This window comes from Malaclemys terrapin, chromosome 10, assembly GCF_027887155.1.
Source record: "Malaclemys terrapin pileata isolate rMalTer1 chromosome 10, rMalTer1.hap1, whole genome shotgun sequence".
In the NCBI taxonomy this organism is placed as follows: Eukaryota; Metazoa; Chordata; order Testudines; family Emydidae; genus Malaclemys; species Malaclemys terrapin.
In genome coordinates, this window is record NC_071514.1 from 66,023,216 (window position 1) to 66,041,217 (window position 18,002).

At 39.0% G+C, this 18,002-nt stretch overlaps 1 protein-coding gene across 5 annotated transcripts in view; it reads right to left on the bottom strand.

Annotated features, from left to right (window-relative positions):
- The window catches only part of MRTFB (myocardin related transcription factor B), a 172,049-nt gene that overhangs the window by 61,207 nt on the left and 92,840 nt on the right, over window positions 1–18,002 (bottom strand). For 2 of the 5 annotated variants that reach the window (XM_054041869.1, XM_054041866.1), the window contains exon 1: window positions 12,672–13,013. The exons of the other annotated variants lie outside the window; for them this stretch is intronic. In XM_054041869.1, the coding sequence (XP_053897844.1) occupies window positions 12,672–12,825 (154 nt within the window). In that variant the 5' untranslated portion in view covers window positions 12,826–13,013. Of the gene's footprint in view, window positions 1–12,671; window positions 13,014–18,002 lie in introns of those variants that run through there. 5 annotated transcript variants of the gene reach the window in all.

Genomic DNA, 18,002 nt, shown 5'->3' on the forward strand with positions numbered 1-18,002 from the left:
CAAAGATCCTCAGTAGACTATACATGTTTGATGATGATCTGTGAAGAGTTACCACCCAATATCCTTACTCTACTCAACCTACAAGCTATATGAGCAGGTGACAATGGGCAGAATAGTGCCAAGAGTGGAAGGACAATTGCCTAATGACCAAGCCCGTTTCTGCCCAGGATGTTCATGCTGTGGCCAAGTTGCAAACCTAACTCAATAGATCACAGATAATGAAACATTTAAAATGACAGGGCCTCTGTTTGTTGATCTGTCAGCTGCTTATCACACTGTGAACAATTGTGTACTTCCATTTAAACTGGCAAGAATTTTGATAAATAGCAAGATGCTCCAGGTCATCTCCTTGCAGCTCAAAAATCAACATTTCTTTGTTGAGATGGGCGATCAAAAAAGTCAATGACACACTCAGCGCAATGGATTGCCCCAAGAATCAATGCTATTACCGTAGCTGTTTAACATTTACACCTTGTGCCGTGTGCCCCCCCAGATGTGCTCCCCAACCAATCAGGGAAGCGTCCATGGTAAGCATGATCATGGGGGATTGTTGTTGGAAGGGAATGCCCATGCAAAGGTTCTCTGGTCTTGTCCACCATTGCAGGGAAGTTAGTACGTTCGCTGGAGTAGTTAGCAGCATGCAGAGGCTGTGTCTGCTGGGTTTGTAGTTTGAGTTGAGCCAGCCCTGAAGACATCTCACATGCAGCCTGGCGTTCTTGACCACAAAGGTGGTAGCTGCCATGTGGCCAAGGAGCTGCAGGCAAATACTTGCCCGTATCCTGGGACGAACAGAGAGCGTACGTACGAGGTGTATGATAGTGAGGAATCTGTTTGTGTGGGAGAGAGGTTCTGGTTCGAATTGAGTCCAGGTGAGCTCCAATGAATTCGATCTGCTGTGCAGGTGTCAGGGTGGATTTTTGGACGTTTATTTGCAGGCCCAAGCTGTGGAAGGCGGAGATGGTGAAATGGGTAGCTTGAAGTGTCTCGTTGTATGAGTTGCCCTTGATGAGGCAATTGTCTAGGTAGGGGAAAAGTATGATCCCGTGTCTGTGGAGGTGGGCCACGACTACAGCTAGGGTCTTGGAGAATACTCTCTGTGCTGTGGAGAGTCCGAAAGGGAGTACCCTGTATTGGAAATGGTCGTGACCGATTGTGAACTGTAGGAAGCGTCTGTGGGGTGGATGAATGAATATATGAAAATAGGCGTCCTGTAATTCGAGGCCAGTGAACTAGTCCCTTGTTCCAGTGCAGGTATTATTGTGCCCAGTGTGACCACCTTGAATTTCTGTACCCTTATGAATTTGTTCAGTCGGTGTAGGTCTAGTATAGGCCTCCATCCCCCAGACTTTTTCTTGGTGAGAAAGGAGTGGGAGTAGAACCCTTTCCCTCGATGTTGTGTTGGCACAGGTTCCACTGCACCTAGCTGTAGAAGATGAGCCACTTCTATGCGAAGTAGGTGCTCGTGAGAGGGGTCCCTGAAGAGGGACGGGGAAGGGAGAAGGGTAGGATATAAAAGGGATAGAGTAACCGGACTGAACTATTTCCAGGACCCAATGGTCCTGTGTAATCTGCTGCCAGGCATGGTGGAAAACCTGGAGGTGGTGGCCAAATGGGCAAGTAGGTCGTGGAGTCAAGGGGTGGTTGTGCAGACCCTCGACCAACACTTCAAAATTGTTTATGTCCCGATGGGTGGGATGTATCTGTTTGCGCTTGGTTTTGTCTGTGCCTAGGAGGTCTAGGGTAATTCCTGGGTATATTGTATGGTCTGTTCTGAGGCCAGTGATACTGTTGTGTGCGTGGCCTCTGGTAAGGTTGATACTGTTGTCTTGTGGGAAGGGATGGGTAGATGCCCAGAGCGCACAGGGTCGCTCTTGAATCTTTCATGGTGTGAAGGACTTCGTCGTTTTTCTTAGAAAAGAGTTTGTCTTTATTAAAGGGAAGGTACTCCACTTTGGCCTGCAGGTCTTTGGGGATACCGGATGCAGAAAGCCAGGAAGATCTGCGCATAACCACTGCGGTTGCAGCTGTATGGGCAGCTGTATCTGCCATGTCCAGAGATGCTTGTAAGTGGCCGTTCTGGAGACCAACTGGCCCTCGACAAAGACTGACTTAAAGTCTGCTCTCCTGTCCTCTAGAACATGGGAGGTAAAATCAAAGAGTTTATTGTAGTTACTGAAGTCGTAGCTTGCAAGTAGGGCAGAATAGTTTGCAATTCTGAATTGCAGAGTGGAGGAGGTATATACCTTGCAGCCCAAGATGTCAAGACGTTTGAGGTCCTTGTCTTGCGGGGTGGGCCGGTAGTGTGACTGTTTCGTCCTGTGAGTCGCTGCATCCACTACAAGATAATTTGGTTGTGGATGGGAGAATAAGAAGTCTATGTCCTTAGCAGAAACATAATATTTACGTTCAGCCTTTTTGCAAGTTTATAAGATAGAGGCTGGGATCTGCCAGAGAGTATCAGCTGGTTCTAGGAGTGCTTCATTTGTGGGAAGCGCGATCATTGAGGGCGCAGAGGGTTGGAGGATTTTGAGGAGTTGTGTTGTGTCTCCTGGACCTCCTCTAAAGGAATGTCTTGGCTGAGTGCCACCCTCTTGAAAAGTTCCTGGACTGTTTGAAGTCATTCACATTCTGTGGAGGTGGAGGCCTGAGAGCTCCGTCTGGAGCTGATGGAGAGTTAGGAGTCGATGAATCAGGATATGGTCCATAGCCCACCTCTTCAGAGGGGAGTTCAGGTGCTCTAGGAGTTGACTGAGCTGGAGATAGAGGCGCAGAAGGAGCTTGTGGTCTGGTGGAAGAAGCATGAGGGCGAGTGGCAGTAGGAGCTGGCCAAGGGTACCAATGTGGCCAAGGCATCAGATAAGAAAAGTTAGGTGCCACCCACGGGGGGGCAAAGTAGGGAAACTGAGGTTGGTGGTTGTGAGCCGTGACCTGAGGTGCAAAAGGTTCCGGTGGAGGAGGAGAGGCAGGTGGGGAGCACTCCGCCTGCTGCTGCATATCGCTGTCAGTAAAGGTAGCCAGGTCAGGTGGGGAAAGCGGCTGGTCAAAGAGTGAGCACTGTGCGTCCAGGAGTGGAGAGTTAGACTCAGGTGCCACTGAAAGATCATCCTGACTTAGGAACTGTTGTTGCTGTTCCCTAGGCTCTGACTCCACTGCGCGCGATCTGTGCTCAGAGATGTGCACAGACTTTTGTTTGGCTTTTCCTGGTGCCATGGGTCTCTTGTAGGTGCCCTGCGGGAGGTCTGCTGCTGCTAGCTGAGCAGCAGGCAGGCTTGGTGCCGACGTTATTTTCGGCACTGAGGCAGAGCACGCTGTCAGCACCGGGTCTATTTTCGGTGCCGAAGGGACCGGTGCTGAGGAGACCTTCCTGGCATGGGAAGTCAGGTCCCTGCCTCTGCGCTCTGTGGGAGCCATGGCTGAGGTGCTGGGACGGTCGGAGGCACCTGCCTTCGGCGCAGTCAGTACTGAGGGGAACGATCTCGCAGAAGACCCTTTACCCTTGTGAAAGTCTCTGCTTGGAGACAGTTGGGTTTCTTGCCTCTTCGCCTGAGAGGGCGATGCCATGCTCCCAATTGGTTCGGACTTGGCCGGTGAATGTGAGGGAGAGGGTTTGACACTGCCCGTCTCCAGAGGCGGCTGCAGGGATTTCTGCATGAGAAACATTTTCAGCCGCAGATCCCTGTCACAACGAGCACTGGTTTTGAGACTCGTGCAATGGACACACTTGGCAGGGACATGTGTCTCGCCGAGACACTTCACACAATGTGAGTGTCCATCGGACCCTGGCATACAGTCCTGACAGGAAGCACATTTCTTAAATCCTGAAGCCCCTGGCATTATTGAACTAGGAATGCTGGGGGAGAGTGTCTCCGTGGGAGACAAGCTTGAGGAAAAAAGGTTTGGGTTTTTTTTGTTTTGTTTTGTTTTTAAACTGAGTAACTATTCTAAGGGAAGGGAAACAACTGGGATGTTACCATTTCTATATTCTTTGTAATTGTTTCCTTTACCGAGGACAGTTGAGAAGGAACTGAGGGGGGCGCGGAACGCGTGCGCTCAGGCAGACTCTAATGAGATCACAAGACAGCAGCTGAGCGCGCGAGTCCCAGCCAGGCACTGCTACCAAAGATCTCCGATCAACGGCGCCGGGACGCACCGTCACCTGGAGTGGAGCACCCACAGGGACAGCACTCGAAGAAGTGACAATACTGGGTCTTGGCTATGGTGTTGAAGTGACAAACAATAATGATGACCACTTCCTGAATCAAGCATAATTATCCACATAATATCACTCATACCACTGAAGAGAGAGCCAAGAATCACACTGTCTCAAAGGCCCTGGGCCAGAACCTTAGATTCATAGATTCCAAGGCCAGAAGGACCATTGTGATCATCTAGTCTGATCATCAGTACGACACAGGCCATAGGACTTTTCCATAATAACTTCTAGAGTATATCTTTTAGGGAAACATCCAATCTTGATTTCAAAATTATCAGTGATGGTGAATCCACTACAAACTTTGGTAAATTATTCCAACCCACAAAGTCTTGAAGCATGTAAATAATTTTAAGCATGTTATAATTTCCATTCACTTCAATCAGACTACTAGGGTGCTTAAAGGTAAGCATATATGTATGTGTTTGGAGAAATAAGGCCTATGTTAGCACCAATGCAAGAACTAGGCTACTGAAGACAGACACAACTGTTTTGTAACTTATAGGATCTGACATATTTCCTCCATAATGCTGCTAATTGAGGGAATAAAGTCTCAAAATTGCCTCTGAACAAAAGCTATGAACTATCAGCCAAATCATTGGTTAGCTCTAGATTGTGTACTTTTTTTAAAATCAGCATTTTGATTGCAACATTAACATTTGGCTTTCAGATTCTTAGTAAAGCCTCCTTATAAATTTTACACAATGGGAGTCAATATATTAATCACCTAAAAGGACTACTTTCTAACAAAATCAATTCTGTTTACCTTTATTCCATTATTACTGAGTGGTTTCTTTGGTACTTAATTGAAAAAAATATGTTAATTCCTTACAATCAGAATGTCAGATCCTCAACTGGTTTAAAAATCAGAATAGGTCTGTCTATTCACTTCAGTGGTTTTGTGCAGCTTTTCACCAGGTGAGGATCTATTCCACAGAGGCTAGAGTTCCGACTATTAATTCATTTAGTGTTAGCATATCAAGAAGTCTCTACATCTACAGACAAAGGGATAAAGAACATGGTGTGTAGGGAGGAAGGGGTTCTCTGGCAACCACATATGTAACAGAATGTACCTTACTGTTCTGAGATATATTTTAGTCTAGTTGTGGATTACATAAAAGTAGTTTAATTGCGCTCCATCTCCCAACAGTGAATATTGTTAAGCGTTCACATACTGTAAGATTCAAAGGGGGGCAAAAGGTTAAGAATGAACAGCAACAATGGAAAAAGGCCCTGCAGCATGTCACTGAATGCCTTGCTGTTTGAATACATGGAGGCAAGCATATATAAAGAAGCAAATTTATAATCATCAATACATCACATCGCATTTTATATATGGTCTACTGAAGAGTGACAAATTAATTTGTCTTATTTCTGGAGTAATGATAATTGTGTGAAAGGTAGAACTGATGAAAATACAAGGTATGGTATTATTAAAGCATCTTAAGTAAATACACCATTATCAAAGTCAAGATAAATGATATTCAGCTGCTGTGGTATTCATGGGATGAATTGGTAATTTGTATGCTATGGAAAAGGTGTCTCCAAGTAGTCATATGTAATCAAAAGAACTGGAATGTAAAGAGGCCAAAAATAAATTGATAGCTGTCCTGTAGGAACAATGCTATCTATACTGATTGACAGGCTTTCATCACTGCTCCTTGTCTTGAACAAAACCAGAGCTCACATTGTGCATAGTAATCCTAGCACTAATTCCAAATCCTATGAATTTCAGATAGAACATACACAGTTTGTTTGTTTTTTAAAGTAGGTGTTATGAAATGAGATATCCAAATGGCTGTTGAAAGTTCAGGCTGTTTAGGGGATTTGTTATAAAAACTGTAAATCTCTGGGGAAGGACTAGTAAAATAATATATAAACCTCTCAAATGATTACACCTGGGGAAAAGGCAAAAATAAAATAATGTCGCTAGAAAAATATATGTTTTAAATGCTCTCTGTACTATTTTCTAATTATTTCTCCCAAAGTTAAAACACTGCAGATATTAGCTGTTTAGATAAGAACATGGATGATGTTGGGAAAATGGCATTTCCAGCATTCTGCCTTGGAAATTAACAAGAGTTCTGACAACTCTGCCGCTGGCTGCGGCTCTGGCTGCCATGGAAACAGACAGCGCTGAAAACGGGACAGATTCCTTTAAACTAATTGCTGTTCCACAAAGTCTGTGGTGGGTTTTTTGTTTTTTTGTGAAACAGCAATTAGTTTAAAGCAACTTGTCCTGCTCTTGGTGAGCCAAAGTCTCTCTAGGATGCTGAGCATGAAATATAGAGCCACAATAACAATGGACACAAAAGATTCTCTGGATAGATCTATCACTTCTAAAGAACAGGACTGAGATACTTTTTTAAAGTAACAATATACCTGTAACTGTAGTTATTTGACATTGTGACTTTGAAATAGAAAGACACAATCAGAGAGTAAAGTCACAATAAAGCAGCACAAAATAGTGTATCAAGAGCTAAGTGAATGATATAACTGAATACTGTACTCTAGACATAAAGTTTGGCATGCCTAGAATACTGACGCCAGAGGTTCAAATCCAAGGAAGGTCACTTTATCTTTCCTAACTACATAAATGGAGCAACAGTTAGTTAATTATAAAGTGCATATTTTGACTACATAAAAAAAAAAAAGGTCCTGTTTGCTCTGCATGGACTTTAAAGATTCCATGGCACTTTCCTAAAGAGAAGGGAATTATACCAAAATGCTGTAATTGCGACCCTCCATCTCCAAGGAATGTGCATTTCAATGGTGTGGTACCATATTTATATAGTTATAAAATACTTTGGAATTAAATATTAGAAATGTTAGGAATTTTCAGAAAATGTTTAATTGCAGGATATATTAAACTGAAAATTCAAAATGTAAAAATTAGGATGTTTTGGAGAGTAGCTATTCTTTCTGCTATTTATTATTCACTGTTGAGGCTTGCGAAGGATTATGGAATATGTTGTTTCCTCACTCTGTATTACTCATCCTATATGTTTCCAAAGTTACAAATTTGATGATCACATTGTGTTCTTTTGGTTTCCATAGCATTCACAAATTGACGATAACACCGTATTCTTTTGGTTTCCATTGCAGAAAGAGTGAATCCATTATAACAGAAGTGTTAAGCTGCCTGTGATCTGGGGGAAGTGCCTAGAGATGAACTGCATAGGATTTCACAGGCAAAACTTAAATATAATAAAGGTTTTTGTTTTCACTTCCTGTCTATTACAAAAAATAAATAAATAAATATCTGAAATGATATTTAATATAATAAAAATCACTAATTCACTGTGAAGAAGAAAGTTGCCATCTTAGTTTGCTGACAGTTTGTGACAAAGGAAGTTCAACTCAGCACAAGAATACATTAATAGGCTCGAAATCTGAGACTTATGTGTGTTAAGGTAATTTAAATTATTAGAATCAGAGTTCTGTATAGAGTTCTTTATTATTATTATTATTAAATTAATATATACGTTGCTTATCCATTTTACACAAAGTTCCTTTTCCGGTAAATAACAGAACATACTTCAAAACCAGTTGGAAATGTCTAGAGCCTTTTATGCATTCACATTCTGAGGAGCGTGTCCTTTCTTCCTTTTAGTTTCATCAGCTGAAAAGTGTAGTGAATAAGTGCAAACAGTTGGAATTTACACTGTTGAGTGCTTTGCAGAGCTTACAGAATCTCTATGCATGATACAGTAGTTCCCTAGAAACTTTTCAGGATTCTTGAAAGAAATTCTGAAAAACCCTGCAGGAACCCATAAACCCCTGGAAACTGTACCACAGAGATTGCAGGCTTTTGTATGTCAGCCAACATCTCTGTGTAAGTGTCTCCAGAGGAAGCGCTCCATTGCATGCAGGTAGAAAACGAAAAGGTACACTGAAAGGAAAATCATTTAAAGGCAATTTTTCTGACATTTAAAAAAAAAAACCTATTAGACAATATAACTCAGAAGGTCTATCATGTCTTTCATCAATAACTGAGGAACGGGACAATCTGTGTCATATATTATTGCTATGGAGCATTTATTGCTTGGAAACAAGTCAGGACATAAATTTATCTTCAAATTTAGGTTGTTAGAATCCCTGCTGCAAGGACTGTTCTAGATATGAAATCTAAACTTCTCACAATTTTTTCCCAAATTTATATAATGAGAAAATAATCTTCATCTGCTTTGTGTGGAGAAAGAGAAGAGAAATTAATGTTTAAAAACCCCCAAAGGTTTTGTGAAATTCTGTACAGTCATATAAGCAAAAATTATGCTTTCTAAATTTCTGGGTATTTTTCTAACCATTTGATAAACAGTTGCTGAGACTTCCTTTCTTTTTTTAAAAATTCATTCACACGTCCTCATATAGGCTTAAGGTCCAGAGAGGAAGGATGGTCTTGTGGTTAAGGTACTGGACTGGAACTCATCAAACCTGGGTTCAACTTCCAAATCTACCAGACTTACTCCCTGACACATCGCTGTGGCTTTAATCCCACAAAGACTCATGTAAACATGATTAATTTTATGCACAGTAATCTTGATTTAGCAAAGTACTTAAGCATGTGCTTACCTTTAAAATCAATGGGACTTAACCATGTGCTTGAAGTTACTTACATACTAAAGTGATTGCTGAAGAAGAACAGTTTCCTGAATCAGGTCCTGTGAGTAGTCCCACTGTCTTAAATGGGATTACTCACAGTGCATAGAGTTAAGCACATTCATAAATCTTTGCAGGACTGGGGCTCTGAACCTCTCTGTTCTTTAAATGTGAATAATACTATTTTCCTTTTCTTCTACCTTTTCTCTTGGGTCTATTTAGATTGTAAATTCTTCAGGGCAAGAACTGTCTCTTATTTCTGAGTATGCATATTGGGTCCTGACCTCAGCTGAGCCTTGTAGGTACTACTGTAATATAAATATGCTATTCTACAATAGAAGAATCTAGGATCAAATTTGCAAAAGCACTTAAGACATTTAGGAACTTAACTCCCATTGACTTATAATGGGACTTAAGTTTCTAAGGGTACATTTTCACTACCCACCGGATCGGCGGGTAGTAATCGATCTATCATCTTGTCTAGACGCGAAAAATCAATCCCCGAACACGCTCCCCGTCGACTCTGGAACTCTACTAGAGCGAGAGGCGGTAGCAGAGTCGATGGGGGAGCTGCGGCTGTCAATCCCGCGCCGTGAGGACCCGAGGTAAATCGATCTAAGATACGTCGACTTCAGCTATGCTATTCACGTAGCTGAAGTTGCGTATCTTAGATCGATCCCCACCCCCCCAGTGTAGACCAGCCCTTAGTGACTTAAGCACTTCTGACATTTTTTAAAAGGTTGTTGAAATACAATTATAAGATTAGATATTACCATAAAATTACACTAACAGTTTAAAAAGATTTCTTGTTTGTTAATACAGTGAAAATTTCTAGCCAAATCTACATGTAGAATATAGATCTTGAATTCTTTTCACTGAAAATGGATGGAAAGCAAAGTAGTCCTGCCTGAGGTTGTTTACAGGAAAGTAGGGTAGTTAGAATTTCCTCCCTCTGGTCTGCAACAGGAAGTTATGAAATGTACCTTGTAAGGTGTTTATTATTGTAAGCAAAAAAACAATTTCATCATCTAAACTCCTAATGCCCTTTATTTTAAACAGTAGCCTTTTTAAATTAGTGTGGGTTTCATTTTCATTGTAATTTTTAACACTCAGCAACAGAAACGTTTTTTCTCTTATAAAGGATAACTAATCAAAAAGGGAGAAGTTTACAATATTCTTGATTAGTGGGAAATTAACTTTACTGTGCAGGGGTTTTAAATTCAGCATGCTTAAGCAAAACACATTAGGACCTTCAAAAGGTTATCGTCATCTAGAATTACAATAAAACACCTAACCAATACTGGATTGCCAGCAGAATTCTACTTTCTTCATTCTTGAGTTTTCCTGTGAAAATCGCCATGGATCTCACCATTAGTGAATACCATCTGTAAAATCACCCATCCAAAACGATTTCAAGGTAAAGGATGGTGAAAGTAGCTAAATCTTTATTTTAATAGGAGAGTAATCATTAAAATTTCAAATAATCTTATTTTAGAAAAGCCTGTTCTACCAAATATAGTTCAAATAAATGATTTACAGTGTCATTTACATAAAAAATAATATAGAACTATATATCTGAACTACATACATTAGTATAGCCCTTAAAATGTTCTGGTGACATTATATATTACAACAACAAAGCTGAACCTTTTTGTTTGTGTCACTAGAACATCAAGGCAGATTTGCAATGTAGTATACATGGCATCCTAAACCACATTAATAAATCTGAAATTTCCTTCATTGTTCAGTAATTAATGTCAAAGAATGAAATAAAATTAATAAGTTATTTTTTTCTTTACTATACTTATGTACCTTTTAGTGCGCAATTCATTTTAAAATTCAAGATGTCAAGTGGCAAAAATGTGTAGGGGGAAAGAAGGCAAATACACAAGGCTGCTGAAAAAATCCAGAAAAAGAAAGAAAAAGAGGTTGGGGGAAACCTCAATTTTCAACCACATTAATATGAAATAATGTAATCCCCAAGACATACATAAGTTTAGGCTATTGCAGGATTCAATACTTGTGGTTTGTCACCACTCTGATGGAATTACAACCTTGTAATGTACAGCTGGAGTACATTATTCTATATATCATGTGCAGTTCTGGTGCAGTCTGTTTTAAAATATATAACAAAGAATGTTCATTACATGGTTATTTATTAACCCATTCCACTCTTCTGTTTATTGGTTCTTTCACTGCTTTCTCTCCTTTTCTTCGTCCCCTTTATTTCCTCATGTTATAGCTCTCTTTTCTTCCCCATCTTTTCTGTTACAATACGTATTTTTTCTCTACCCTTCAAGTTCCGCTGCCTTTTCTCCTTAGTCCCTATTTCCCCACTGCAGGTTTTCTATTGAGCTTTGATTACTTTAACTGAGTTTGGAGTTGCAAGAAGCCTGTAATTGTGATGATACACATTATGGCAAGAAAATGTACCCACTGTCTTTTTTATTACTGCATTGATATTGGCTGCCTTCTACAGTAGAAGGGGCAGAATTGTTATGCTCTCAGCTACAAGTATTTACCCACACAGACATTGAACACTTCTTTCTATCTTGGTGTTTTTCCACATGTCAACGAAAAGTAGTCTGTCTTTAAAAGCAACAAATAATATAAAATATGTTTTCTCCTTGGTCATATCTAGAGCTGGTTGAAAAATTTCAATATTTTTGTTTAGGAAAAACTAGCAAGAATGTTCTGATCTGGTCTAGTAATAACCTCAATGCAATTTTCCCTTCTTAAAATTTACCAATATATTTTAGATCCTTATGCTTACATTATTTCAATTCAGAAGGGAGAGTTTCCTGAAGGGACAAAATGTCAGTTCTATCTCACAAGAACCAAGGTGAGCACTCTAGCTCAACTACAGATCATCCAGAGAGGCCGGTGGTATGAGGAAGGCCAATGCAAGAATGCATATGGGGGAGAAGAAATTTTGTCTACTAAAAAAGAGAAGGTTTTTTTGCTGCCTGGGTAGGGTAAATGTTGTTGGAGTTTCAATTGCAAAGGACTACAAGTTATGATGAGGATGACAGCATCTGAAATTGAGGATCTGTGCTCTAGGCAGTGGGGCTCTATCAGCGTCTTCCTCCTCCTTCCGTATGATCCAGTTATCTCCAAGTACATCAGGGAACTGGACACCAGCAGTCTCTTGGCAAAATTTCTGCTACAGCCCAATGAATGATACTAAGAAAACTACTCAAGATACATATGAGGTGGCAATTATAATAGTTGTCAGTACTGAATGATAATACTATATGCCGCAGTAGATTGCTGGACTGTTACAAGCTAATTCATGTTAATGTTGCTTTGCCAATTAACTGCACAGTGTGCAGAACCATTTAAAAAACAATGCAAGCTTAGATTCCCAATATGTAGCTGAAAAACAAATTTAAAACAAAATTATAAAACAGGAAAAAAAGCAAACTGTGTAAACAGGCAGCAGTAAGGAGAAAGCAACAGCATCCCTTGCTAAAAATAAGGAAGACACACATCGTTGTTTAAAAATCCTTAGTTCTATTCTCTTTAGTTAAAGGCAATTTGTGAAATCCTTTCAGGGCACATTTCAACATGTGCCAGGAACTGAACAAATGCATTTGGGTATCACTCTGAAATGATCACTTACTACTAAATTTCCTTTAGAACTTAATTACTGTTCAGCCATTAGTATTTAATTGAGAGCTACTTAATAAAATAAATAATAATGAACCTGGCCCTTTAAAAGATCTGAAAAGGGAACAGAGTATTTACATGCATGCATAAAAAAAATGTAGAGAATTTCAGAGCAGGCACTTACAGACTGAATCTACTGTGGCATGTCTGCATCCCCTCCCCCCCCCCCTCCCCCCCCCAGCAGGTAACTGACCTTCCTTGAGACTTTTCTGGCTGTTCACCTCAAGACATTCCTTTTCTTTCAATGTCTCAATAGCTCCAGTAGGTAAAATCTCTGGAAAGCCCTGTTGCTGCTTCTTGGAGCTATCGATCATGATGAGACTCCTTTGAATGGCAACATCCAACATAGGAAAAAGCCCAACTTGCTACCCAGCAGTACACTGTTCAGGATACTCTGCTCCCCGCTTCCTTCTCACAGTAATTGAGCAATTATGTCTTTAAGCAGCTGAAAGCAGCCATTACTCTTTACTTCCCAGTCTGACCTACAAATACACTCAATCTGCTTGAAGCCCTTAACTCTCTTCCAGACAGGGAAACAGAGCGTCTGAAGCACAACTCCCAAATCCCACCCCCTTTCCCAGACAACCACTCTCCTTTCCCTTTTAGCTATCCTGGCTTCCTCCGTACTTTTATGTTTCAGTATGCAGCTTGATCATCAGAATCATCTGACAAACACTGAGTCAAGCAGTTAAAAATAAATCCAGCAGTTGCTGAAGGAGCAGCCTTTGCTGATACCTAAGACAAATAGTTGCTGTGGTCTCTCTTTCTAAACACTGCTGGAGGCTGTGGAACTATTACTCATTAAGTTTAATCAGTAAACAAACAGCTGTATATAAAGAAAATTATGTAAAGAATAAAGCAGGTCCTATTTTGCAAAAGCATATTTACTCAGCATAGCTGCAAATCTTAAAAAAAAGGGACAATTTGAAAGCAACTGATTCATGTGATACTGTTCACGTTACAAAATGTACATATACTACCTTTGCTACACACAGATCTTACTCCCTGTAATGAATTTTTAAAACTGCAGATTTCTATTTTTTCCTTTTGCATTACACTCGTGAGGCAGTAACTTTTCTTCTTGTTTCCAGCAGTCAGTCCAGAGCATTTCCTTCTTCTGATTTCCCATTCTCACCAGCATGAACCTTTTTATCTTTTATATTAGTCACCAACATACCTTTCCAGTGTCAATCAGGAGGCTGAAGTAGTTTTTCTTCAGGCTCCCTGGAATTCTTTGGCAGCACCAGGACTTGATTTTTGTGGTAATGGCAAACTTATTCTGCTGCAAATATGAGTAAACCCTATGATATTTTGCAGTAATGATGTGTGTTCTCAGTTTATTGTTGGCTGCAAAATTCCACTGAACTGCAATCCTCTTGTGTGCATGTGTTTTAATACAGCATATATCCTTCAATGTGTAGATGACCAGCTTAAGCAAAGTTATATTTTACAGCTGTGATTTTCAATACAAGGCTAAAGGACAAACATTTATTTAAAAAAAAATATGGTCAGGATCACTTAAATGTTAAGAGGCTTAGTCGTAAGACCTTGCAATATTTCCTAAACATACCTTTAATTCTATGAACAACTTTTGCCTGTCACATAACAAAAGAGTATACAATTGAAAGAGTATTTGTATGTTCATAAATCAGGTTAAGATTTTTGTCATGGTTATTTTTAGTAAAAGTCACGGACAGGTCCTGGGCAATAAATAAAATATCACGGAAGCCCACGACCTGTCTGTAACTTTTACTAAAAATAACTGGGAGTAGGAAACAGGAGGGGCAGCTGACTGCCTAGGGGGACCGAAGCCTGAGCCCCACAGGGAAGGGTGGGGGCTGACAACTCCAGCCCCTGCCACAGTGGCTGCAGCGGGGGCTGAAGCTGAAGAAGTCATGGAGGTTCATTAAAGTCACGGAATCTATGACCTCTGTGACCAAACTGTATCCTTATTCATAAACTAAGGTGTTTTGATCTATGTGCTAATGTGAGCACAAAATACTTTCCCTATATCTTTGGTGACTCCATTCTGTGCATTAAAAATGAATATTCAAGTGCAATGCTCAAACAGGTATCTAAAATTCCCTTTACTAAGTGTACCAATCAAGAATTTGGTCTTATGTAACTATTTCTATATATCTATAATGTACCTCTACCTTACCACATGTTCAAAAGGAATTTTTTTGATTATTAACCAGTCTGCCTAGAAAATTTTCCACTTATGTTAATATAATTTTGGGCAACATTTTCAAGTGGGTACCCCTCCTTTTCAATGGACACAATTTACAACTGCAATTAAACTATGGGTGAAAATATGAATATTTGCACCTCTAACCACCTGACTGCAGGCACAAGTTGTATATTTAAGTAGTCTGAATTGTGCCAACAATTCATTCGAGTGTATTTTATGGGCACAATTCCCATCCTCATCAAGGGAGGCTAGCACTTCAGCTCTTTGAAAAACTACTACTTTATGTATTTCTTTTCCCTCGTTCTTTAATATTAAGAATGTCTGAAAGAAAATTTGATCTTTTAAGGATTTATTAAGTTCTGATGGGTAATACTGAAAGCCACAGTTCTCTGTTTGCAGCACCACAACTAACTTTTGAAATGATTTTGATGTAATGACTAGAGAATTAACTTTATGTGTCAAATAAGGAGGATGAGTTAACCAGTCTGTTTTCACAGGAAAATAAAATACAGAAAATATATAACCTATCACATTTAATTTTAAATAGAATAGCATAGGCTGCAAAGTTTTTCAACAATATTTAAGAAGATTTTAAACATTTTGCTGTTTACTATATCAAGAAGTATTTAAAAATTATTTGGTATGCAAGACATCTTGAAGTATTGACAATTCTCTTTGGCGCTAACCGTGCAAGCACAAGTGTAAGTTTTCTCACAAGTAGGCCCATTGACTTCAAAGTTATGGAAATGTGTGTTTTCAGAAACTGGCATAATATGAACATTTTGAGTTTTAAAGTTACTATATATGCCACAGGAGAAAAGGTTACTTTTTCTTAATTTTGTTTTTCAAGTCTTCTTATGTTAAGCCAAAAGAATGGACATTGTCCACTTTTCTTATCCTCTCATCACAATACAAAAATGAGAGAATTGGACCTCCTGAATACTAAGGTACAGGTAAGGCAAATATGCAATGTCTTCTTAATGCTAAAGCCTTTTCCATTCTCCTTACTAACTGCAGGATGCAAAGAGGGTAAGGAGATTTCCTAACTAAAGTGAAAATTTGAAAGGATCTTAGATTTAAAATGTGGAATAGCTTTAATGAGCAGTTTGTATTGGAGGTAAATTAACTAAAGCTACATGCCTAAGAGTGCTGTAATTCTCCCCACTCTCCTAGCTGATCAAATGGCCATCTTTTGCATCAAAAAATCTTTCTAACAAACTCAGAGAACTGTATTTAGGCCAAGGTTCATCTCCCAGTGAGACAGAGGGAACCTCATTCTGAAGTGCTGCTAGCTACTCTAAAACAAAACAAAACAAAACCCTCAATATGTGGGGTGAGATCCCACAGACCCTAACTTATGTCTAATGATGGAGCACTTCAGTCTGAAACCACAAGAACTGTCCACAATTGGGCAGCACAATGATTTCACTTTTTTTTTTTTGCAAAAGAGTTGAAGACTTTTCCACATACTATAACAAACTTATGATGTAGATTTTTTTTATTGGAAATTGAAAAGAGTAGTAATCACCTTGCCTTTTCAGGAAAACCTGAAATGCTGTAAGACACAGCGGAGTGCAGACTCCTGACCTAAAAGATCTTTTTGGAGAATAAGCCAAAATAGGGAAGCTATTGACATGGCAAGGACTTCATGATGAATGAGTTTGGCACAATTCAGATGAATAGCAAAGTCCTTTCCCTTCACTATCTTCTTCAGTATTCTTCCTTAGATAGGAAGCAGATGGAAAATAGAGACCAGGTCAAAATTTCATACATAAGAGGATATCAACTTGTAGAGACTTCAAGACTACTGAAAAACATTATTATCTTGGCATTTGACAGTTGGAAACCCTATCAATCAACCACCAGTCTTAAGAAAAATGGGTCCATCTTGGAGACAGAATTAATTCTTTATGTTTTTAAGGATCAAAAAATATAATTAGCTCATATAGGACAAGCACAGAAAAGAATGTCACTAGTTATTTCAGAGACAAAAGGCATCATAATTATGTGCATCATAATTGTTTTCAAGCTGGTTCTGCCCTCTAAAAATCTGATGTTTGCAAACTGCTTATAATAGATGATATATGTCTATTTTAAATGACATTTTGCTTAAATCCATAATATATAAGATCATATTCATTTGTGCTGTAATACATCTGATTTCATACTAATTTTAACTGTGCAAAAAAACAAAAACAAAAAAACCTTACTATGCAAGAAGTCCTGCATAAATCAACTCAATTTTCCCATTGCCTTAGTCCAAACACTTATTACGCATGAGAAAAATTATACTGCTGAGAAGCTAGGCACAGCCAAAGAAAGACTTCCAGGCAAGAAGAATACAAACATTGCTCAAGGGACCTATATGAAAATTTGGCAAGGTCAATATATTCTTACACAGTTACAGATACACCAGACTATTATTTTACAGATTCTTTGTTGCTATAAAATACAATAAAATAGTGAGCAAATTATTAGTTAAACTGAGTTGATAACAAACAAAAAAGATTTAGGGGGAAATTATATGTTTTGTATGTTAAAAAAGTGGGGTTTTTAAATACCATTTTGATCCTGAAACAATTCCAAAATGATTCAGAGAACAGACTCAGATCAAATACAAACATGATTAACAAGAAAATCTACCATGAAAAATACTAGAGGGTGATCACTTGAACTTCATATGTCACAAAAGAGAAGACATTAGCACTGGGAACACAGAGAGGTAGCAAGCAAATGATTAAGGAATCCTGAAGACTGCATGTAGATCTCTGAAAACTGGAATGAAGATGAAAGCAAAGGAGATAAAGTAGAGAGCAGAAGATACGAGGAAGGAATAAGATAAGAAGGCCAGTATTACTGGGAAGACTGCAATCAGATGTTCCTCTCTACTGTTATCCTTATTCAAAGTTTGGAAATATGACAGTTTATACATCAATACTTTCATGTGCCTGTTGTAAAAGTTATATCTTTTACTATATATTGCTATATTAAAGTGACATATTAAAGGAGTTATGATCTCAAACCTGACAAATATTTTAATTGTTATATTCTCTTGGAGAACACTGTTCCAATACTATACACATATTTTTAACTGCATGTCACTGACAAGAATTTTTAAAGGCATTTTTGTGGGTGCCACAAAAATAATGCACAACCTGGCTATATTTGCCATTGGCAGTTGTAATTAACTACTTCAGAACTACGTACAATTCTGCAGACATCTTCATTGAAAATAATGCACAAACATAGAGCTTAGAAATACAGTGAGACTAATACTCTGAAAGCATTAAAAGACAGCTAAGACATAAAATAATTTCCTAATATTATTTTTCC